General features: G+C 43.4%; 1 protein-coding gene across 2 annotated transcripts in view; it reads right to left on the bottom strand.

The window, feature by feature from the left end:
• Window positions 1-24,125, bottom strand: part of FHOD3 (formin homology 2 domain containing 3) — a 494,793-nt gene that overhangs the window by 129,616 nt on the left and 341,052 nt on the right. For both annotated transcript variants that reach the window (XM_065890566.1, XM_065890567.1), the window contains exon 11: window positions 14,765-14,878. In XM_065890566.1, the coding sequence (XP_065746638.1) occupies window positions 14,765-14,878 (114 nt within the window). The remainder of the gene's footprint in view (window positions 1-14,764; window positions 14,879-24,125) is intronic.

Genomic DNA, 24,125 nt, shown 5'->3' on the forward strand with positions numbered 1-24,125 from the left:
GCCCCAAAGGTAGCTCATCCAAAGGCAAGCTGTCTAGCGGTGTGTGAGGCTTCTGCTGTAGAAGGACGAGCTAATCATAGTCGTGCATCCAGGACTTTGAACTGGAAAGCGGGGAGAGAATATGTAGCTGGGAGAAGCAGAAGCCAAAGGGCCAGGGGGCATCAGTTAAAGTTGTAAGAAGTAAACTATTGGACTTTATAAACATAGCTCTGGTCCTGCCTAAAGCTAAAAACATGAGGCCTGCAAAGATCAAACTTTTCTTTTCTTTTCTTTTGGCCACATTGTATGGCATGTGGGATCCTAGTTCCCCAACCAGGGATCGAACCCTCACCCCCTGCATTGGAAGCATGGATTCTTAACCACTGGACCACCAGGGAAGTCCAAGAATCAAACTTTCTGAATGAATCACATCGTAGAACAAAGCTCAAGAATATTTATAGGAATCCAAAAAAAGAAGATAATTTACAAGGTGTGGCATCCATTAAGAAATGACCAGGCAGGCAAACAAGGAAGAAAATACAACCCATAAAGAAGAAATAAAATCTATCAATTGAAAACAATCCAGAAACGACATAGATGATAGAACTAGGTGACCAGAACATTAAAAGTTATTATGACTATAGTGCATAGATTCAAGAAGTTAAAGAAACTATGAACATGTTAAGACATGAAAGGTATAAAAAAGAGCCCAGTTCAGATGATCTGAATAGACATTTTTCCAAAGAAGGCATAAAGATGGCCAAGAGGCACATGAAAAGATGCTCAATGTCACTAATTATCAGTGGGATATCACCTCACACCTGTCAGAATGGCTATCATCAAAAGGACAAGAAATAACAAGTGTTGACAAGGATGTGGAGAAAAGGGAACCCTTGTTCACTGTTGGTAGGACTATAAATTGGTGCAGCCATTATGGAAAACAGTATGGAGGTTCCTCAAAAAATTAAAAACAGAACTACCATATGACCCAAAAATTCCACTTCTGGGTATTTGTCCAAAGAAAACAAAAACACTAATTTGAAAAGATATATGAATCCCTATATTCATTGCATCATTATTTACAATAGTCAAGATGTGGAAACCTAAATGTCCACTGATGGATGAATGGATAAAGAAGATGTGGTATATATACACAATGGAATATTATTCAGGCATAAAAAAGAATAAAATCTTGACATTTGTTATAACACAGAAGGACCTTGTGAAATAAGTCAGACAGAGGACGACAAATATCACATAATTTCATTCATATGTGGAATCTTAAAAAAAAACAAAACAAATGAACAAACAAAACAAACTCACAGATACAGAAAACATATTGTTGGTTGCCAGAGAAGGGGGTATTAGGAGTTAGACAAAATAGGTGAAAGGTATTAAGAGGTACAAACTTCCAGATATAAAATAAATAAGTCATAGGAATGTAACTATAGTCAATAATGCTGTACTTCATATTTGAAAGTTGTTAAGAGAGTAAATCTTAAAAGTTCTCATCACAAGAGAAAACAATTGAAACTTTGTATGTTGACAGATCATAACTAGACTTATGGTGTGATCCTTTTGCAATGTACACAAATGTTGAATCATTATGTTGTACACCTGAAACTAATATAATGTTGTATGTCAATTATACTTCAATTTAAAAAAAGAATTCAGTGGTAAAGGTGATTGACGCTTGAGAAAAAAAATCGTGAACTTGAAGGCATAGAAATGGAAACTATTCAAAATGAAACACATTGCAAAAGAAGACTGGAGAAAATCAATAGAGCACCCATAAACTTTGGTAAAACTTCAAATTGCTCAATATATATGCAATTGAAGTCATCAAAAGAAAGGAGAGGTGAAAAGTACCCCCAAAATTTGAAGAAATAAACACTGAAAATTTTCCCATTTTGATAAAAACTATAACCCATAGACCCAAGAATCTGAACAAGCCTCAAGCACAAGAAACATGAAGAAAACTATATGGAGGCATATCAAAATCAAAATTTTAAAACCAATGATAAAGAGAGAATCTCTTTATCCACCAGAGGAAAAAAGACACATTGCATGCAGAGGTACAAAAAAAATTACAGAATGTTTATTGTCAGAAACAATGTAAGATAGAAGAAAGTAGAGCAACATCTTTAAATCACTAAAAGAAAAAACCCCTGTCAATCTACAATTCTCTACCCAGCAAAAATATCTTTCAAAAATGAAGGTGAGGGACTTCCCTGGTGGTGCAGTGGATAAGACTCTGTGCTCCCAATGCAGGGGACCCAGGTTTGATCCCTGGTCAGGGAACTAGATCCCACATGCATGCCGCAACTAAGAGTTTGCATGCCACAACTAAGGAGCCCACCTGCCGCAACTAAGACCCAGTGCAACCAAATAAATAAATAAACATTTTTTTAAATGAAGGTGAAATAAAGACCTTTTCAGACATATAAAAATGGAAAGAATTCACCATCAGTATACCTGCACTACAAGAAATGTTAAAGAAAATCCTTCAAGCAGAAGATAAATGACACCACATAGCCATCTGGATCTACACAAAGAAATAAAAAGCAATAGAAAAGATAAGATAGGTAAATACAAAGCATATTTATTATTATTTAAATACCTTTAAAAGATAATAGATTGATTAAAGTAAGCATAACAACAATATATCAATCACAAATTGATAATCGCATTACATATAAATGCTCAAACACCCCAATTAAAAGGCAGAGATGGTCAGATTCAATAAAAAAGCAAGACTCAACAATACGCTGTCTACAAAAACAAAACAAAACCCACTTTGAATATACAACTAATTCCACCCAATTTAAATATAAAACATACAAAATGTTCTACCCAATAATATCAGGATACATATTCTTTTCAAATGCACACGGAACATTTGCCACAATAGACCATATTCTGGGCTATAAAATAAAGCTCCATAAATTTAAAAGGATTCAAGCCATACAAAATACGTTCTTTGTCCCCAGTTTTATTAAATTAGAAATCCATAACAGAAAGATCTGGAAGATCCACAAATATTTATAAGCTAAATAAATACTTTGAAATAACCCATGCATAAAGGAGAAATCAAAAGGGAAATTAAAAAGCATTTTGAACTAAGTGAAAATAAGAACACAACATGTTAAAAACATGTGGGATGCAGCTAAAGCAATACATAGAGGAAAATTTACAACACTAAACGCCTATATTAGAAAAGGCAATAAGTCTCAAATCAATGGCATCATCTTCCAACTTAGAAAAATAAGAGCAAATTTAACCCAAAGTAAGTAGAAAAAAAGGATGTATAGAGAGTAGAAATCAATGAAACATAAAACAAAAATATTAGACAATTAAGTGAAACCAAAAACTGATTCTTTAAAATCAATAAAATTGATAAACCTCTAGCCAGACTGATCAGGAAAATAGAGAGAAGACAAAAATTATGAACTTTAGGATTGCAAGAGATATTAAAAGAATAATAAGGGAATATTTTGAACAATTTTATGCCAATAAATTTGACAACTTAGATGAAATGGAAAAATTCCCTGAAAGACAAAAACTCCTAACAGTCACTCAAGAAGAAATACATGACCTGATGTGGATTGATATCAGATAAACGTCTATTAAAGATATTGAATTTGTAGTTTAAGACTTTCCTATGAAGAAAACTCTACTCCCAGAGAGTTTCCCTGGTGAATTCTAAGAAATATTTAAGGAATAAATAACACTAATGCTATGCAAACTCTTCTAGAAAGTTGAAGAGGAAGGAAAGATATTTCATCTCATTTTATGAGGCCTACATTATTCTGGTATGCAGCCATTTTGGAAGATAGCTTAACACTTACTTACAAAGCTAAACATGCACCTACCATATGACTGAGCCATTTCATTTCTAGGTAGTTATCCAAAAGAAATGAAAGCAAATTTCCATACAAAGACTTGTACACAACTATTCATAGCCAAAACTGGAAGCAACCCAAATGTCCATCAACAGGTAAACAGATAAATTGTAGCATCCATACAACTGAGTACTACTCAGTAATAAAAAGGCATTTACTATTGAAACATGCAACAAAATAGAGGAGTCGCAAAACAATTACACTAATTGAAAGAAGTCAACCCCTCTCTAAGAGTACTCACTGCACGATTACATTTACATGAAATTCTTTTTTTTTTTTTTTTTTTTTGCAGTACGCGGACCTCTCAGTGCTGTGGCCTCTCCCGTTGCGGAGCACAGGCTCCGGACGCGCAGGCTCAACGGCCATGGCTCACGGGCCCAGCCGCTCCGCGGCATGTGGGATCCTCCCGGACCGGGTCACAAACCCGCGTCCCCCGCATCAGCAGGCGGACTCCCAATCACTGCGCCACCAGGGAAGCCCACATGAAATTCTTATAAATGCAAACCAATCGATAATGACAGAAGGCAGACCCATGGTTGCTTGGGGATAGGGAGGGGCAGCCATAATCACAAAAGGGCATGAAAAAAATGCTTAAGAGTAATGAACTTGTGCATTATCTCAATTGTGGTAATAGTTTCACTGGCAAAACATGTGTCAAAACTTATATGCAGGGCTTCCCTGGTGGTGCAGTGGTTGAGAGTCCGCCTACCGATGCGGGGGACGCGGGTTCGTGCCCCGGTACGGGAAGATCCCACATGCCACGGAGCGGCTGGGCCCGTGAGCCATGGCCGCTGAGCCTGCGCGTCCGGAGCCTGTGCTCCGCAACGGGAGAGGCCCCAGCTGTGAGAGGCCCGCGTACCGCAAAACAAACAAACAAACAAAAAACTTACGTGCAGTTTTTTGTATGTCAAGTATACTGCAAAAGCTGTTTAAAAATAAATGCTCCTTTGGTAAGTCTGAGTTAAGTAAAATCTTATTTGTGAAAGAAGCAAATCTTCAACATTTCTTATTTAAAAAAATTATAATCTCTGGTTAAATATTAACAAAACCCAAACTAAGTTCACAAATCGATATTTGAAAGTATCACTTAATTCACAAGTAGGTAATTTAATATGAAGACTTAGAGGTCAATAATAATAATAAAATGGTAATTCAATGATGCAGAATGGCTGTCTTTACAACCTGGCTACGAAACTGGGGTGACCCAATCTAATGATCACAGGACAAGAGGTAACTCTGGGTTGTGCCCGGTTATAAAAGGCACTTTGCTTGCCTTGAAACAAGAAAATGGCAGAACCTTTCTCACACCTTCAGGGTCACATCCCAGCTTTCAGGATGAAATGAGCAAGTCCCAGAGGCAGCCTCAAGAAACAGGCAACTTTCCTTCATTATCACTGCTACAATCCTGGAGACAGCTGTCATCAAAGATGGGGATGTGGATTTAAAGGTTCCTTCTGCTCTCCTTCTCCAGCCTGTCACACACCATTTTGGTGCAGGTCTGAGCTTCCCGGCCACAGGAGGAAACAGCAGGGCTCCCAGAGCTGCAGTAGAGACTGGTCCCACGGGCTATCGCATGGACCGTGCTGGCTCATGCATAAAGCATGAAGCCATCCTCCATGCCTGGCTGGCATCACGCTTCAGCCTGTCCACCTGCCCCTTCTGCAGGCCCTGAGCCCAAGCATACAGCAGTTTTTGCCAGCTCCCTCTTACTTCCCACCCTACTGTCCAAGACCAAGTGAGTCCTCCAGCCAGAAGGAGGTCAGTCCTCTCCTGTCACAGGTCCACCTCGATTAGGCTTCATAATTAACCCATTCTCCTGACAGCTTCCAAAAGCACTGATTGCCACCAGCCCCTCCTATGTCCTGCAGTTTCTGGGCCTTGCTGGCTCGAACTGAAGCCCATCTTTCCAGTCGTCCCCCTTCCTCTCCACTCCAGGCCAACTTACCCCTCCCCTGCATGCCCGCCTCTCCTCTGAACACCAAATGTCTTCCAAACACAATCTCCCAACTCTTCCAGATCTTCAGGATCATGACTTGAAGAAAGATGTGGAATCACTCTATTTTCTTATCTCCCCCTTTACCTCCCTTCCCCACCCTCGCCCTCCCACCAGGCAAACCTAGGGACAGAGTGCAATTTGCCTTATATTGGTGACTCAGTTTCCCAGACCTCTTACTGGAGGTGTCAGTCATGAGGATGGAGGACCGGTGCTAGGCTCCCCACACTGACGGCATCTCTTTCTTCAGTTCTTCTATGACGGTTCATTTTCTTCACAATACTGTTTGCTGATGCTTTGCTTACCTTCTGTTTCTGCCACTACAGTGTAAGCTCGATGAAGTCAGGGACAGGGTCTGATTCAATCAACGTTGGATTCCCAGGCCAGCACTCATGGCACACTGTGAGCACCTGATAAACACTCACTGAATGAAATGGATGAGTATGTAATGTGTGCGTGCGTGTGTACCTGAGCACACGCACGTTCACAGCACCTGACAGTCAGGTTTCCAGTTGCCACTGGCTACCGTGGTTTTGCACTAGCATTGTACAAAGACTAGAGAGTGAAAACGGGTAGGAAGGGGTGTGTGTTTCTATCTCTATCTATCTAGATATCTATCTAGATTTCTATCTATATATGTGTGTTTACACACACACTTTCCAAAATGAACCCAGAAACCCGGTCTCTTCTACTATAATAGTAAAGCTTACTCACTCGTGGCCTGGCTTTGTGGGAAGGAGCAAGGAAATGGGACCAGGGACCCAGAAACATTTTCTGAAGGAGAAAGCTCCCCCATCCTTCCTACCCCTTTTCTCTCTGTGATCTTCTTACAATGCCAGTGCAAAACCACTGTAGCCAACGACAACTGGAAACCTGGCCGTCGGGGGCTGTCCCACTGGGAGAGGTGCCCAAGCAGGGATGATGGCGCAGGGCTAGGGCTCAGTTTATAGCACAGAACAACTGTAAGTGTCTCCAGGTCTGCTGTGTAGCTGTTCCATCTGCACTACTTTGATGAGTGATATTTGCACTTCCTTGTTACAGAGCTCACCTGCCTCTCTTACACACACACAATGTTCTCACTTCCAAACAAAATTACAGTATATACCTCTTAAGGTTGCTATAGATACCCTTTAAGTAAACAAGGGTGAGAGAACTGTCTAATTTAAAAAAATCTATTCCTGGGAATTCCCTGGCAGTCCAGTGGTTAGGGCCTGGAGCTTTCACTGCCAGGGGCCCAGGTTTGATCCCTGATCGGGAAACTAAGATCTTGCAAGCTGCATAGCGTGGCCAAAAACATAAAATTAAAAAATCTATTCTAACCCCACTTTCCAAAGGAAGGAAACAGGATTAGAAGAGATTAAAACTGCTCATACATTTGTTCGCCTGGTTATTTGACAAAGAGGTAGGGGGCAGGGCAGCGAGGAATAGGGAATCTCATGCTGGAGAGATGTAGAGAGGAGACGACCAATAGCGAAGCAGCCAAAAGGCTGACTAAAAGGAACATAGGACGAGCAGAAAGTGCTTCCCTGCAAAAGCAAACACTTTTATCTTTACAATTTACATGTATGTGGATTCTCCAGTCCTGCTTGTCTTAAGGATTCCTGAATCTTTACAAAAAAATGGCCAGTCCAGAAATGTGAACCATCTTTATCCCATGGCTTTGTGGAACCCAGGTTCACTACCCTCAGACCACTGTACGTTTGTGACCCTTATTTTAGAAACAGAAGGATAAACACATAATGATTCAAAGGGCTGAGAGCTTAAATTGAGGTATATGAGCCCGTAAGAATGTCACAATTCATTCTGCCTGAGGAAGTCAGAGGAGTTTTACAGACAGATGCCACCTACTTGGATCCTGGAGGATGAGAAGGAATTGACTGAATGAAGAGAGGAGGAGGCTGGTCAGAGGACAGAGCAAACATGAAGGAAGGGGCCTCAGGAGAGCCTGGTAGCACTTGTGTGCGGTTGCAGTACAGTGAGGATGGGGACGCTGATGGCTGATGAAGCTGCAAGGTGCAAGCAGGACCCAAACGCGAGAGATCCTAGAGATGAGGGTTAATCAGGTTAGGTTCACAGATAGGTAGCGGGAGGCAAGGTTTCTAAGCAGGAAACGTCAGATCCATATTTCGGAAAGGATGGGAGACATACATCACTGCACTACATAGTCCAGGCATGACACAGATCTCGGACTAAATCTACGGTATTAGGAACGGTGAGAAGAAGTCAGATCTAAAACCCACGTGGGCTACCGCAGAGCCCAGGTCCCCTAATGCCCACAGTCACTGTATGAAGCTGCCATCAGGGAGCCAGACCCTACCGTAAACTCACTCCATCAGTGGACCAGTGCGTCTCCTCTTGTGCACTCTGGATGTAGCACAATGGATTAATCAGGACCACATTGGGCCTTCCAGGAACTCATTGCTTGTAACAAGATTGCTATCAGGAACTAGCAGCAGGCGAGTAGGAAATTCACTTGGTGCACAGCACCAGGAGCACACAGCTACACAGCCCTTGGTTTGAACCGTAGGGAACCTGTCCCTGTTGGTATCTTTTTCCTTCTATTGGCCATTGTGGGCTCTATGCCATTAACTGTGATCACAAAGAAAGGCAGTGCCTTTTATCCCACTTTACATGCTAATCAGGATCGTCTCTGATATTTTTTAAAATCTACTTTGAGCAATTTAAATTAAAAATAAATTAGTTATCCATTTTATACATATTAGTGTATATATGTCAATCCCAATCTAAGAAGAACCTGCTGCATAAAAAAATAAATAAAATTCAAAAATTCAAAAAAATAAATTAACAATAAAACTTTAACTAGAGCCCATTGGACAATGGAGCTCTCAACTCTACTGACACAATGTTTGAAAAAGTACTGCGTGGACCAAGAGATGGAACACAGCCAGCAAGTGCTTGGGATCCAGAAAAATACATGGATCATATATTTGGAAAAAGCAGTGATTTGAAAACCAGACAAGTAGAACCTCAAGGCATACGTAGATACTAGCAAAGGCCAGAAATAATAAAAGCCAAAGCAGACGAGAACAGAAAGACACAAGCACCCAGACAGCCATACAGAGCAGTCCACGTGGAGGAGGAAATCAGGATGAGGGAGACACAGGTAGCAGCAAATTATACTCGGGGCAATGGTCACTGGGCCTGCAAGCAGCTAAGAACTACAAGAGTGAAAGTAACCGAAGATAGGCAGGAAATGCACGGAAACGGAGACCTTCGTTCAGAGGGAGGAGTTATGATATCAGCGGTAGGGACAGGTGTCCTAGGGGGTCACAGGAAGTGAGGGGGCTTGAGCTCAGTACAGCAGGCCCCCACTCTCCTCGTCCTAGCTGCTCGGTCCCAGCTTCCCCAGACGTTCCCATTCTCTTTATTGCAGCACAGAAGCCCACAACAGCATATGACAAAAACAACGGGCTATTTCAAGGTAGCACACGATACAGTCATATTCCAAAAACTGGGAGGAAGGGGGGCTCCTGACGGCCTCAAACAGTTGATCCATCCGAGAAGGTGGGCACCAGAGGAGATGGGAAATGCTCCTATGGGAACAGCTTGCACAGACACATAAACGAGCCCATATTCCTGTTGGTATATGACACATCGATAGGGAAATGATGGATTGTTCACTAAATGGTACTCAAACAAGTGAAAAAATGTGACTTGGATCTCTGCCTCATACCATATGCCAAAATAACTTCCAGATAGATAAAATATTTCCATGTGAAAACTGTAGCTATAGAAATAATAGAAGAAACCATGGGAGAAAAGGCTGCCCTCATAAGGAACACTAAACCCAGAAGATAGAAAAGATTAATAAACTTGACTCCAAAATTTAAACCGTTCTGCGTGGTAAAAACACCATAAAGGTTGTAAAAAGACCAACGACTGAGGAAAATAATTGGTTCACCCATTGCAGTTTATAAAGAACCTGTATACCTCAATAAGGAAAAGAACAGTGATCACGAACCAAAAATTCACAGAAAAGGAAAGGTACCTGGACATACGAAATCATGCTCAATCACATTCATGATAAGAAATGCAAATTTAAATGTTAATGACACACAACTCTTCACTACTGGGGGAAAATGGTTGACTAGTTGAACAACACCTCTTTGGCAGAGGTGTGGGAAAAAAAGCTCTCTCACACACCTGTGGTTGAGAACCAAAACTGGTACAATCCTCACGAAGAGCAACTTGGCAAAATTCAATCAAAATTTTAGAAATACAAAAACTTGACTTACTAAATCTATTTCTGGGCTTTTATCCTAGAGATAATCACACATGTGCAAAATGACACATGGACAAAAAGACACATGGATAAAGATTACACTGCAGTCTTGTTTGTAATAGCAGAAGATTAGGGCCCATCATTACAGGACTAGGTATATGAAGAAGCACCCAGAGAACAAAGTATTAAAAAGAATGCAAAAGCTACAAGTATTGCTGTGGAAAAAGAACCTAGATATATTTTTAAGTGAAAAAGCCAGAGGCAGAGTAGTTTGTGTAGTGTGTTACTATTTGTGTAAAGCTATATTAAACACATATATGCTGATATTAACGTAATGTATCTCTGGAAGTACACATAAGGAATTGCTAGGAGTGGTTGCTTCTGGGTAGGAGGAAGCTTCACTTGCACTGTGCACCCCTTCACACCTTTCAAATGTTATACTGTGTATACAATACATGCTAAGCCCATATAAACAGTAATACAACAGAATTTAAAGTTGCATCCTTTATTCATCCCTTATTATCCATTTATTCCCAAAGGAAGTGTCACGACTAATATCTGGGCTTATAGTCTTCCAGGAAGTCAGAAAAACTCTGCTGGGACGACTATACAAGGCAGACAATCCCCAAACTTCTAAGGACTCCTGACATTAGTCTGTAAAACAGGCAGCTGATTGCCATTTACAGTAGACAACAGCGCTATTTTAAGGGAGAAAGAGAGCTTATGGCACATACTGCCAGGTCCACAGGGAAGTCCTCCCTGGCCTCCTAAAATCTCCAAGGTGTACCCACTGAGCTCTCAGCATCTTCACCTGCTCATCCCCCCCACTCCAGGGGGGCCTCATTCCCAGAGCACTTACTTCCTAGCCCCAGCACAAAGACTGACCCGCCTCAGAGCACCTTCAACCCCCCCCCCCCCCGCACTAGACTTACCATTCCCCCAAACTCCCTCCGTAACTGCTGTCACATCACCAGACAAGCCTCCAGCTGCCACTTCTGAAAAGGCCACCAGATGGGGATGGCGCCGCAGGGATGGAGAGAGGATGAGCTCTGACCAGAGCCGCAGTGACTGTGCTGTGATTATTGTTTGCTCGTTTGTTTCATTTGAATGTTTGAACGTGAATGGTTCAAATAGTCTTGTAATTTTGTTTTCTTTTAAAAAGAAAATATTTAGAACATTTCCACTCAAAAATCACGTTTTCAAAATTGAAGCATTTTAAAAGTCTGCTTTCATTAGACAGTTGCATCTTGCATCCCTGAGGGCTTTTGCAAATAGTTCCGGTTTTCTTATTCTGTTTTGTTTGGGCACAACTCAAGTTGCAATTTCACGAAAATCAATGCTACACTCTCTGTTTCGAAAAGAGCCCTATAAATGAAGCTGTACTAGGAGATGTGGAGATGGATTCGTTTTAATACCCCTGCCTTGATTTAATTTATATATTGCTTCTTCAGTTTTTCCTTTCTAGGCTGATTTATCATTCCCAGTTTTATTAACATCCAACACACTAATATGCTTGGGAAAAAGATGGAAAACTCCAAACTCACAGTGATGCCCACCTGTAGTCCCAAATCGGGCTGACTTGCCTGAAGGAGTGTTTTAGTTGGCCTGATTTTCCTAGGACTTCAGAGAAGTAAGACTTGCTTCCAAATCAAGGGAAAGGATTTCTAGAACTGCCCGGTACTGCATGGGGCCCTGTCATGCTGTTTATTAGTCAGGAGTGTTCTGACAGAACATGTGGGTTCTCGTCGCAAATTTGCAATTGTTCATAATAGCTCAATGTTTTTCCTAAGAGTTTTCTTTTCAGTTTCAATAATTATGGGTATTATAAAACACCTCAATGATAAATCTTACAAACTCTACTGAAGTATATACCTCGGTAAAAACAATCATGTATCTTAATAAGGCAGAAAATATTTGTAAATGTAAAAATGGATTATGGATGACTTCCAAAGAATCCAGTTATTAAATAGGAAAAAGAAAAAAATAAACTGTATGAAAATATACATTAGCATAAATACAACTGACATAATATGCTTGGGTGGTAGTATACAAATATGATTTGGAGTTGGGGCCCCTTTGATTTTTCTTTTTTTTTTTTTTTTAACAGTCACAAAACATAAGCTAGCAAGGTGAGAGTAAGAAGTGATGATGCAGCCGGGCCTGGTGGCTTCCTGGGCCTTAATGAAATGGCACATCTGATGTTTCAAATGATCCATCACATGGTTTTTCAAAGTTGCAGATGGTGATAGTTGAAAAAATCATGCAAATGGAAAGGAAGTAGGGAACTCTTTGAAGCTTTCCTTGCTAGTGGATACAGTGGATGTAATGAATTTCCTATGGCGGAAGTGCACAGTAAGAGAGAACAGGACGGGCCCCTGCTGTCCGCAGTGACTGGGTCTCAGCGTGCAGGCTGCCTCTAAGGAATCTTAACCCAGTGCCTTCTTCAAGCTGAGGACCACTGAGTTCTCACCTCCCCAGCTCCTGGTGCATCTCCCTGGGTGTCAGACAGACCCCTCAGGCCTTGCGTGCCCCAAGATGAACACCTCCATCCTCGATTTGCTTCTCTTCCAGTATCTTCTACCTCAGTTCCTTGTTTCTAACACCCACAGGCTCCCGCAAGCCTGAACCCTCACTTTGCTTCCCCTGCTCCCACCCTCCCGGCAGCAGCCAACCCGCTGATCCTCTCAAGCCCCAAGGCCTCTGCGCTTCTTGGTCATGGTCACCTCTCTCAGACTCAGAGGCAGTTTCTGGCGGTCCCTGTCTCTGCAGCCTCACCCCGCTGGCTCCTTCTGCACTGTTGACAGATTAGAGAGCATCACCAGCTGCTTCAAAACCCTAAAGCCCCGGGGCCTTAGGATGAAGACCAGCCTCCCCCCAGGGCACTCTATCCTCTCTGCAAACCAGCCCCTTCCTCCCTCATTTAATCCCCCAGCAACCCCAGGGGACACTCAGCCAGCCCCAGCAGGGAAAGAGACACAGACAGGAGTCCTTCAGGGGCCTGCACTCCTGGAACAGCCCAAACTGGACCTGGGTTTCCAGTAGGCTGAGTCTGGGGCTTCCGTTAGGACCTGGGAACAATGTCCCCCAAAGGCCAGGGCTTGGGGAAACCTGCAGACCTTCTATCCTTGTAACTTCTCAACTTCAGGGACCTCCAAACTGTTTTCCAACCAATGAGTGGATAATTCACCTGGATACTTCAACTCTGCCACAGCCCAGCCCCAGGTACCATGGGGGGCACAGCAATGAATGGAGCCTGGTTCCCTGCTCCCGAGGAGCTGGCAGCCAAGCATGTGCGAGGTATGTTTTGTGATATCAGTCAGACTCTCATATTCCTCACTTCAGCCCCAAATCTCACATCTAATAGGACAAGGGTTCTCTTTACTGGTGACCTCTCTGGGAGCACAGGCGACCTCAGCTGATCCCCAGAAGAGGTGCCCTAGGGTAAAGGGCAGAGAGTGTCTTCAGGGTAATCAACTTGTTACCTTATTACCAAGACCAAACTGAGCCCAAATATGCCCAGCCCAGCACCACACTGGACTGTGGAACCTGGGATTTTGACACCATGGGATTTATGCACCATCTTAGAAATTACAGGTGATGTGTGGCCAGGTAAACCCCATTGGACAGCCCTTCCTCCTGGGGCTCTGTATCCCAACCAAACCCCCAACCACCAGCAGCACTCAGCAAAACACACTTCAGAATGCACAGGAGACGACTTGAATTTGGAATACAGATAGAATTTGTTTTAAACTCGGGATTTGAGGCAAATGACTTCTGTGAATCGCTCATGTCTCAATATCTGATCAATCACGAGCTGCTGGAAGTTATATCTCATCATCATACATTGTCACTTCCAACTAGACCCACACGGTGGGGTTCACACAAGGCTTTCTATGTGTACTTTTTCATCTGCTCATCAAAACCAGCCTCTAAGGTAAGGGTTGGCATAAGGGGCATCTACCCTCAGGGATTAAATAACTTCCCACTGAGTGAGCTGGAACCCTAGCCTGTGTTCTCTAACTCAGCACTCTTGCCATATAAGGGTACCTGTTTTTAATTGTTCTAAGATTACAGGTCTTACCTTTCCCTTGTAAACACATTCTGTGCAATCATTCACTTCTAGGAGTTATAATCAGTTCATTTCTGGTGGTCTAATTAGTACTCTTGCCAAGTTACATTCCTTCCATGGACCCATACAATTTGTTTCTCTTCTGGTAGGTCCTGGATTAATAACACAACACCTTAACAGGCCCACTACCTCCTGATTTACATAAAATGAATCATTCAAAGGTGAAAACTGATGCGTATAAGACAAATGGCACGGTTTACACAAAATCTAGAACAGTTTTTAAGAGATGAATAGAAACATTCACATTTAAATATTTTAGAACAAACTGGTATACCTATCTATAGTATGCAGGGAGATAAGACAGTATTACCAATAAAATACCACCTCTAATAAAATATTTACTTAGTACACAGTGCGAAAGAGACAGAAAAGATTCTTACCTTTGGGCTATATTCTGTAAAGGGAAATATTTCAGATTATTCTTTTCATTTACACTTTTCCTTTGGGCCCTCTTAATCAAACTGATTTCCTTCACTTGAGGACAGGGAAGTCATCACCATGCTTCTTCTAAAACCCACCTTTCCAGCCCGGCCTCCTGTTGAGGTGAAAGAGGTGACGTGAGGGTGATGGGCACATTGGATCCAGACGAAGGCCTCGAGGAGTGATGAGAGTTGTTGCCAAAGTTGCTGTATCTGGAGAGCGCAGAGATTTAAGTTGTGGGGCAGGAAGGGACAGAAAAATGAGTACCAGTCAATAAATGAATAACACGTGGCAAACTATGCTAATTTTTGCAAGAAAAAAAGGTCTGGAAATGCTAGCACTGTTAGTGATTACCCTAACTTGAAGAAACTAGTAACTTCTTTGTTTTATTTCTCATCAGAAAAATTTCCCAAAGTCGAAAACTATTAGGCAGCAGGTATGACAAAGGGTTTAAATAAAACCCTCATATTTCCTTTCTTTTTAAGTGTACATTAAAACTAGTTGCTAACATAAATCAAGAATCCAAATTACTTTCAATTGAATCTGAAGATTTTCTTGCCTCTCGTGGTGACACAATTAGCATTAATTGCATCAAAGCCTGCAGAAAATACCGGATGATGAGCTAAAGAAACATCGGATTAAAAATTCTCCTTTAGGTGTTTCTGAATCATTTTCATCCATTAAATGCTATAATCTCATCACATGCCCAAGGATCAAGGAGAAACTGTCCCCAGACCTTCTAGGCTGGCCTGCTGCTTGGAGGTGCACGTATTCGATGTTTTCAGCCAATATTTCCCTAGAACCAAAACTACAGCCACTAGGTTCAAACGAGCTTTTATCATTTCCCAGTCATCTCTAACAAGTTTCAGGATTTGTAAAATTCTAGAGTTTTCTTTGTTTTTCAGAATAGCTGTTCTTTAGCTATCTATTTGTATTTAGCTATCACGATCAGAGCTTTGCCTCACAACCTCCTCAGCTACAAGGTAGGGCCGACTCCTTCTTCTAAACTGGTGAGGACACAGTACTGGAGTGTGTGGGACCCCAAGGGTCACTATGATATAAGTGCACAAAGACCTTCCCCCATGCAGTGAATCCAATATAAACTCCCACCAACTAACCTAGGATTGCTAATTCTAGGAAGCAATTTGACCTCAAAATGTGGATACCCCCTGACCAAGTAGGTCTACTTTTGAGGCGTTAACATAACTTTACGGTTATTTATATACTAAAATATCACACAGGAAGATACTCACTGGAGCCTCATTGAGATCATGGCAAAAAACCAGAAACTACCCAACCAGGTAACAATGTGAGAATGGCTAAGAAAGTATGATGTAACATTCGTCAATGGAAGATTACACAACCGTTAAGTGATTGACAATTTATAAGTGATAACATGGCAAATGTTTATAATGTACGTGTACGTGAGTGTGTGTGTGTATAAATATACACACACACATACTGCATGTAACATCAAGATATAATATTACACATTGAGTTTGATCACAATTGTAAAAAATATTCTTAGAGGTTAAAAACCACGTGTAGAAAAATGTAAAAAAAACAGGCCTTTTTTTTTTTTTTTTTTTTTTTTTGCGGTATGCGGGCCTCTCATTGTTGTGGCCTCTCCCGTTGCGGAGCACATGCTCCGGACGTGCAGGCTCAGCGGCCATGGCTCACGGGTCCAGCCGCTCCACGGCATGTGGGATCTTCCCATACCGGGGCACGAACCCGTGTCCCCTGCATCGGCAGGCGGACTCTCAACCACTGCGCCACCAGGGAAGCCCAGGCCATCTCTTTTTAAAACTGGAATACGGAGGTGAAATTTCAGTTTTCCTTAATAAATTACATTATTATAATGGGAAATAAAATACTTATATTATCCCAAATCTATCCTGTGTTGCTAAGTCTGGTGTGTTGGCTGTTGCTCTTCTAATCTGCTTATTTGGTATCATGTGTCAGCCTGTGCTAAGTACCAGGCACTCTGGCAGGCAGACAATACTACCCCACCATCCTCCCCTGTTAACATACCACCTTCATGGGACTTGGTTTCTGGACACTCATCTTCTCATCTCTTAAAGTCGCAACAGTCTACCTGTCCAACAGGTTGTTTACTGCTTCTCCAAGTGAGTATTGGTTTGATTTTTTCAAGAGGGCCCCCAATTATACAAATATTGAATCACTATGCTGTACACCTGAAGCCAATATAACGTTATGTCAATTATACCTAAATAAAAAAATTAAAAGAGAGGGCCCCCAAAACCACAGGCCACAGAGAAGACAGAAAAGCAAAGGATGAGAATATACAAAAGAAAGGAAGCAGCAGAGAGGGGAGCACAAGCTCAGCAGGGAAGAGAGCGAGAGAAGCAGGAGGCAGTGGGCCCCACTTGGGAGGGAAGGACGCTGCCCAGGACCTCCAAGTCCTCAGAGACAGGCCCTGGGCTCCAGCGTCAGCCCTGCATCACCCAGCTGCCTGGACACTAACCTTGTTATTCTACGCAAACATCTAAAACCATCCTCTTCCCAACCAAAAGTGGGCATCCCAGAGAATGTTTTAACAGGATTACTTTACTAAAATTATGTTTCGATGACGTTATGGAAATAAATCAAGCATAGTGTCGTTCTCCCTCTTTTGGTTTTTCTACTGGTTGAGCAATTAATTCAACGACCTCATGGTCTAATTTTGCTTCTGAATTTCAGCCAAACTAACTGGATCATACAATTCACTCGATTCACTACACGGCGTTTTTGGGTTTCGTTTGTTTGTTTAACATCTTTACTGGAGTATAATTGCTTTACAGTGGTGTGTTAGTGTTTGTATTTTTAAAAAATTCTTTTTAATGACTAACTGGTTGGTCTCTATTATAACCCATTCAATTTCAGTCAACCACTGAGCAGTCAAATCTGTGGCCATACAGACCTCTGAAAACCACAGTGAGTGAACATCAGAAAATTAATTGGTATGAACGATATTTATACAATAGTCAAACTCCTGTCAAATAATTAAAAAATTGTAAACTTTTCTCAGTGAAATCCAAGCCAATCTTCATTCACAAGCATGCAGATGCTTTTCTCAATTTATGTGTATATTCGTTTTGTCCATTTCCATGTTTCTATTGCTCTCATCCCCCAGGACTGTCAGTGGTACTGAAGCCTGGGGACCAAGTGGGAGGGACCTGGGTGCCAGGAGAGCCCCGTCAGAAGCTGTGAGACCATCACCATCCTGGGCTAACACCACCCTGCTGGGGAAGATGAGGTTGCCATGATATTTTTTCTTCCGGTCAAATGTGCAGCTCCTAACTTGTACACAGATACGGTTCTTGGGGAACATGAGAGCTATATGTTGGATGCATTTCATGAAAACTGCGTGAAAGATCACAATAACTGAGAATTTTAGACCTAAAAGAGACTGGTAGAGGACTTGTAGTTTGGAGGTGTTCAAACTGGAGGCCACGTACTCCTGATGGTATACAAAGCCATTCTGGTAGACACCACTCCCCACTTACCCAACCTCTCTGTGCCTCAGTTTCCTCACTGTATATAAGGGCTAGAAATAGAACCTACCTCTTCAGGGTTAAGTGATACTTTAAAGTACAGGGCTTGGCTCTCAATAAATGCTCAATAAATGTTAGCAATTATTATTATTACTCTTAATATGGGAGTGACCATCAGTCAATACTGACTTTTATTATTGACTTTGGACAACTGATTGTTTAAAATATGCAAACCCTCTGTTCCCCATTCCCCGCTCTGCGGAGAGGTCCTGATCCAGGCATCAGTGAAGGGCAGGCACACAGGCAAGCTGACAAGCACCTGCTGAAAATTCCCTGTGCCCTTTTGATCGGCACACCTCCCTCCCTCTGCCTCATCTCCGGTTTGCGTAAGAATCATTGAGGTGTCCGTACTTAATGTAATTATACTAATGCCTGTGAAGTGATTCAAACTGCAATTGTTTGCCATCTCACGGGAAGCTATGAGCAATGTCTGAAAGAAACTTACACACATTAGAATAAAAACAGAAAGCTATAGAAAGGGAGAGGAGATAATGAAAAGACACCCACCTATTGGAAGAGAAAGACCGGATGTTGTAAGGCTCGGAGGCAGAATACGTGCTCGGATGGAGAGAATCAGAGGAACTGTTAAACGAAGGAAAACCCCACTCAAAACGCTGCCTGGAAAGCTGACAAAGCACCTGGCTGCCTTCCGCAGATCGAAAGAGAGCCCGTGCTAGAGAGATGGGCTTGAGATGTGTAGATTTTGACAGTGCAAATTTTTATAAACCTTAAATTCAAAAATCCATCTTTAGTAATTACATTATAACACAAGAGCTCCTCAATTCAAGCAGCTGGAATTTTCTCTTCTGCCTTTTGCCTACATACTGGTAATTAGTGAGCGCCCAGGGAGCTCACACCACAACTGCTCTCTGCTCTGACTGGAATCTCCGCAAACGCAGCGAACGAAAGACAAGCCAGAGGATGCAGCTAAAGGATGCAGCTAAGGCGCTGCGTCACCGTCCCCGGGTTAGCCTCGCACAGGCCATCACGTGGGCCGGATCTACCTGCTTTCCTGCTGGGATTCGGCTTCCTTTTCCTTGGTGGACAAGGGCGAGTCCTCAAAGTCATAGGAGAAGAGGTGGAAGGGGCTGTGAAGCACATAGGGCAGCTTTTCTATGGTTGGTGACGCCTGCGGGGGGGCGGGTGCGGCGCGGAAGGGCTGAGAAGCCGGGGAGGGCGTGGAGGGCGCCCGCAGGGCAGGCCCTGAGGACCCTCTGCGCAAGGGGGTCCCCGCCGCACTGCCGGTCGGGAGCTGCTTTCCTGGGGAGGAGGCACTGGAGGCCGCGGGGAGGGCTGGACTCTCGCGAGCAGCATCCTTTCCGGCAGGGACCTGCTCTGAGGCAGGGCTGGCCTCAACCCTGGGTCAGCACGGAGGAGAGGAGGAGAGGAGGAGGGGGAAGGAAGGGGAGGAAAAGAGATTTGGGAGAGAGGGAGCAAAAGTTAGGAAAGAGAAAAAGACACGTCAAAGCTCACTACTGTTAGGGACGGTCACTTAAGAGTCCAGCTGTGTTTCTTGACCTGCAGCATAAAAGCCAGAAGCCCTGGTTTTCCCAATAATCCTGGCGCCCTGGGCTTGCCTATCTGGGGGGTAAGAGCCACCTGGCCTCTGAGCATACAAGGGCCTTGATGAGGGGATTTAGTGGAACCTCAAAGGCTCTTCTGCACCTGCCCCTCAATCCCCAAGTTTCTCCCCACTGGTTGTGTCGGCACCGGAATTTCCACAATTTGAACTTCATTTCTTTGTCTTGATCAAACAGGGGATCTGCCCTCCTCCTGAAACACCCAAACTTGAGGACAAGGTATCCCACAAGCCCCATACTTAGAGTCACTGCTTTCAGATCCTTTCTGGAAAGCAAGTGTGGAGAAGGAGAAAAGATGCCAGCAAGAAATGCAACGAGCTGGAAATGAGGGGCCGGCAGAGTGAAGACACATTTTGCCCGGTTCACACTTTCCTCAGGGCCTCCTCTACCACTAAGCCCTAGATGTCTAGACTCCTGCAGGCAGGCCTCATTCTGCCACAGATACAGTTATGAAGACTTTCCATCTTCAGGGGACTGGATTTAGACCACTTAGACATTTTGAAGCCTACCTTTGTAACAGGAGAATCTACATTAAACTCTGCAGTTTTCAAAACCATAGTCCTTTCCCCAGAGAACTTGACTCCCAGCCATGCCCACTCGGGAAAGGAATGTGAGCTGTTTTTTTTCCTACCTCAGATCCAGAGCTCCATCTGTATATAAGGGCAGGGACATACAGGTTTCCCTGGCTCAAGGGGAGGATGGGATGAGACCACATTGCAGTGCCCAGGGCAGGCCTGGCAAAGGTGGTACACACACACAGGGGGCACACGTGGTGGGCACACATGGCGGGCAAACACAAGGAAGCAGCCAGCAGGATGGGGAAGCAGTGGAAGACACCAAGCCCACAGAAGTAAGCAGAATCTTTCCCACCACTTTTAAGTCTAGTAGGTTGACATCAGGGAAGAAATAGCATCCAGATCAATGTTAATGATCACCGTGTTTAAGGTCAAACCCTGGTGTTTAATATGCGCACCTTTGCTTCCTAAAACTGAAAAGTCTAACTGTATCGTCTCTGATGAAGACACCCTCCAGAATCAGTCATATAGTCAAAGACACTGCAGAGGACAGGATAAACCATCTACCGCTGTAAGACAGCACGAGTCAGTAGGGACGCCTTTGGAGGCTGCTCTTTCCAGCCAGATTCCTCCATCTGGTCTGTAGGTACTGCCGAACTGTTTGAGTCCCTGAGGGTGAAAAGTTTGTGGGTGGGACATACCATGCACATTGAAGCACATGTGGAGCCACACCGATGTATTTATTGAGGGTCCACAAAATTTTCTGTGACTCAGTTCTGACCTAAGGTGGGACTGTCAACTGAACCTCCCCCCTTCCCAGAGCATCCCTAACTAAAGTCACTACCCCCAAGCATGGTACTCGGCATGGGCGGGGGCCCTTGGTTAATGCCGACCTTTCTCCCCATCTCATTCTGGAATATGTACCTCACTCTCTGTCACTAGGTCATTCCTTTCCTCTCTCTACATCCAGCTGGCTTCATCCCAGACATTTCCAATGGGGGGAAGCAATCAGTTCAGAGAGGACTCCATGACCCCGGGAGAGGTGGGCATCTCAGCACGTCAAATGAGCCTGTCTGAGAACTTTTATGTGCGCCGGTGGCCCCAAGAATGAGGCCACAGCAGCAAAGAATCACATTAACTTTGAACTTGGTAAGAGAAAGATTTTACCCTAATTCATCCAAGATCCTTTTGACTTTGCTTATTTGTGGAAAAACTAACAGCAACAATATCAGTTGCCAGTGTAATCAATCAAGTGAAGGAACCCTTCAGTTCTAGAATTATTTTTGAATATCAGAAAATGAACTTAGCCATGATCAATTTTTATTTTTCATACAGACATCATTTGGGGAAAATACCACAAAATGTACGCATATCTGCAAGGTGCCTGTGTCTGTTAACACTGCCCGAAGACAGAAAGGATGCACCTTGGAGAGGTGAGTGGAGGACAGAAAACTCCCCCAAAGGGCTGTAGAGCTATGGTAGTTATTCTAGGCGTGCAAATAAATGCTGGGAATTTTTTCTGTGCTACATGGGGTGAAAAGTGTTCCTGTCCATTTGGATAAAAATCAAAATGCATTATCCCTACAGCAGTCATCCACACATTATAGATAACATTGTACTGGTAAAATTAGTAGGAAGGGGACACGTGGAATTCTTCTTCCTACAGTGTAGAGAGGGTTAAAGTTTTCTGAGCAGAGAGGAACATCCCGTTAGTTACTGTCAATCCGACTGAGCCCGAAGCACTCAATGAGGGAGGGGACAGTGGGGGAGAAAAGCTCCTGGGTGTGTCTCCCATAAAGCAAGGTTAGGCAAAGCAGCGTCTGAGTAAAAAATACGGTTCTCTAGGGAAAACGTGCTCAGTTATTTCTATAAAACTAGTCACTCTGTGGCTCCGTGTAAACGTTTGCCGGTGGGAGCTAGTGAGGAAGGGAGGAGGCTACTGCAGGGTGGCTGCAAACTATCCGTTAGGAAGGAGACTCCAGGCTTGTGGTGGGAGCCGGGGAGTGTCCAGCCCTCGGTACCTGTCCGTGCCCGGACAGGGGGCACCGTCATCTTTCTCTTCCTCTGAATTGGGCTCCGTGACTGGCTGCTCCTCTTCCTCCTCCTCCTCCTCGACCCTGAGGCAAGGCCAGGAAAAGAGAAATGCACACAGAGACAAGATGGAAAAGCAAGATAAGCGTTACAGACAAACAGGAAGATGAAGCAGAAAAACTCCAGCTGGCTGAAATGAAAAGAGCACACTTAGAGGAGACAGTTGTGAGATGGGGAAACCTAAGTGTGGGCTGGAGATGCAATAACCCAGCACAAGCCAAATTTCTTTGTCAAGTTGGCTGGATGCTACTGCCTGCAACCCCCGACCCCACTCCTCCCATCCCCCTACCACACATGATTCACAACAGCTTCTGGCCTTGGGCAGGCCTCCCAGGTGGTTCTCCTTCTGCATACAGAGTCATGCAGTGGCTGTTCTCAGGGCTGCCCAGCGCCTGCAGTGAGAAGTCCTCATGTCTTCACTGCATTCCTTCCTGCACCACCCTCTACGGTGGACAGATGGTTTTTGCATGTCACTCCCTCATTCTCAATGTGTTTGGGGGTGGGGAGCTGATCCCCCCCCAACTTCAAGGGTTAACACATGGTCCAGGTGGAGTCAATCTGGGCCACCCCTGGGATTTCTCCTGGTGCCTTCAGGGATGAACACTTGCATCTAATACTTCTGAAGCTTCACCCTGGCCTTTCACTAACAGAAGATAATAACTTTTCATTTTTGCTTAAGGTAGTTTAACTTGGGTTTTGCCCTTTCAGCTAAACAAATATAGACTTTGATAACTGAATCATTACCCTCCTTTGGCCTCTAAATCCTATCAACACGTGACTTATGTGATGCAAGTGTTCCATGTGGAACACTTACCCAAGCTTCTCAATCCCTTGCCAAAGGGATTAAAACTCCTGAACTCCAGTGACCTTCATCTTTGTTCACTTCAGGCCCTCACAGGCTGGACCTCACCATCACACCTAAGTAGCCCACCTTGGAAACCTGACATCCGAACTTCTACTCCCCGACCACAAGCCCCCATTCCCCCAAATCTCTCATTCCTCTCCTCCCACCGTAACTCTTCTGCAATCTCAGTGTCCTCCTCTACTTCCTAAATGTCCACCAGCTCCTTCTTGCCTTCAATCCTTATGAATCGACCGTTTCCCACTGTAGGCATCATTCTGCCAAAATCTGTAACTCTTTTGCCCCACTCTCCTTCAGTTGCAGTTTTTCTTTTTACTGAAATATAAAACACATACAGAAAAGTTACACTAATCCCTGAGGTTTCACAGAACAGATGCATCTACATGATCAGCATTCCTTTAATGCTCCCTTTGAACTGCCTCCCTCCCCTACTGCAAACAGCACCGGTCAGCTTTGCCTGATTTTCTTCTCCATCTAAAAGGAATCATACTGTATCCAGCTCCTTTTTTTCAATATTACACTTGTGAGATTCATCTATATTGTTATATGTACTTGAAGATCATTCTTTCTCATTGCTGTACAGTATTCTCTTACATGAATATACTATAATTTAGTTATCCATTCTACTGTTGATGATAATCAGGTACCTTTCAGTTTGGGGTCATTTTGAATAGGGCTGTTATAGATATTGGAGTACATGTGTTTTAGTGTTTTGGGTCATGAGATATGCTTAAATTCATCTTTATTAGAAACTGTCAAACAATTTTTTTAAATGAATGAATGAATTTACATTCCCATAGACAGTATATGAGCATTCTGGTTCTTCCACATCCTTGCCAAGATTTTATATTTTTGTC

The sequence above is a fragment of the Phocoena phocoena genome, chromosome 13 (assembly GCF_963924675.1).
Source record: "Phocoena phocoena chromosome 13, mPhoPho1.1, whole genome shotgun sequence".
Taxonomy (NCBI): domain Eukaryota; kingdom Metazoa; phylum Chordata; class Mammalia; order Artiodactyla; family Phocoenidae; genus Phocoena; species Phocoena phocoena.